Raw genomic sequence first — 685 nt, forward strand, 5'->3', positions numbered from 1 at the left:
TGCAATGCACCAGGTAAATTATATAAAAAAAAATATATTTAGATTTGAAATATCTAACAGAAAGTAGGTACAGATAAAAAAGTGGTAAAAATTGTTATCAAACTGAGTATTAACATTAGAAATAATGTTTGTGGTATGAATTAATACAATCAATAGCTTTATTCACTATTGTTTCTATTTTATGGACAAAACCTTTGTAATTTCAACTATTTTAACTGTGTACATCAAGTTTCAATTTCAGAGGTATCCAGTATGCCCAGGCTATGCTCTTTGCCATAGAGGAGATTAATAACAGCACAGGACCTACTGCCTGGCATCCTCTGGGCTATTTAAGAGATCTATGATTGCTGTGGCTCCAGTTGGCTAGAAGTGTGAGGGTCGCACTGGACCTTGGCTAATGGTAATGAAGGGGTATCTGGACCCTCTGATGCTCCATGTACCAACCTTGCCCAAGTGCAGGCTTATTATTGGGAGGAAGACCCTTCTTTCCTCCGCCTGCAGGGCTATAGCTACTGGTTCATCGGACCCTTTCATTATCCCACATGGTTGGGTAAGATTGGTAAAAATAAAATTATATTTATGAATAATAAGTATTATTCTGTATTTCTTCTAGCTAGTCAGAGCAAATGGGTTTAAAATCAATTTTAATGTGCTGTGTAAATGTTTAATATTTTATATCTTTATC

The 685-nt window shown here is 35.5% G+C and overlaps 1 protein-coding gene across 1 annotated transcript in view; it reads left to right on the forward strand.

Moving 5' to 3' along the window:
* LOC118342047 (extracellular calcium-sensing receptor-like) overlaps positions 1-685 on the forward strand; it is a 10,775-nt gene that overhangs the window by 4,740 nt on the left and 5,350 nt on the right. The window contains 2 exon segments of the mRNA XM_035680472.1: positions 230-299; positions 301-313. Coding sequence (XP_035536365.1) covers positions 230-299; positions 301-313 — 83 coding nt within the window.

Source organism: Morone saxatilis, unplaced genomic scaffold (assembly GCF_004916995.1).
Source record: "Morone saxatilis isolate NCDOM2014 unplaced genomic scaffold, NCSU_SB_2.0 Contig8, whole genome shotgun sequence".
Taxonomy (NCBI): Eukaryota; Metazoa; Chordata; class Actinopteri; family Moronidae; genus Morone; species Morone saxatilis.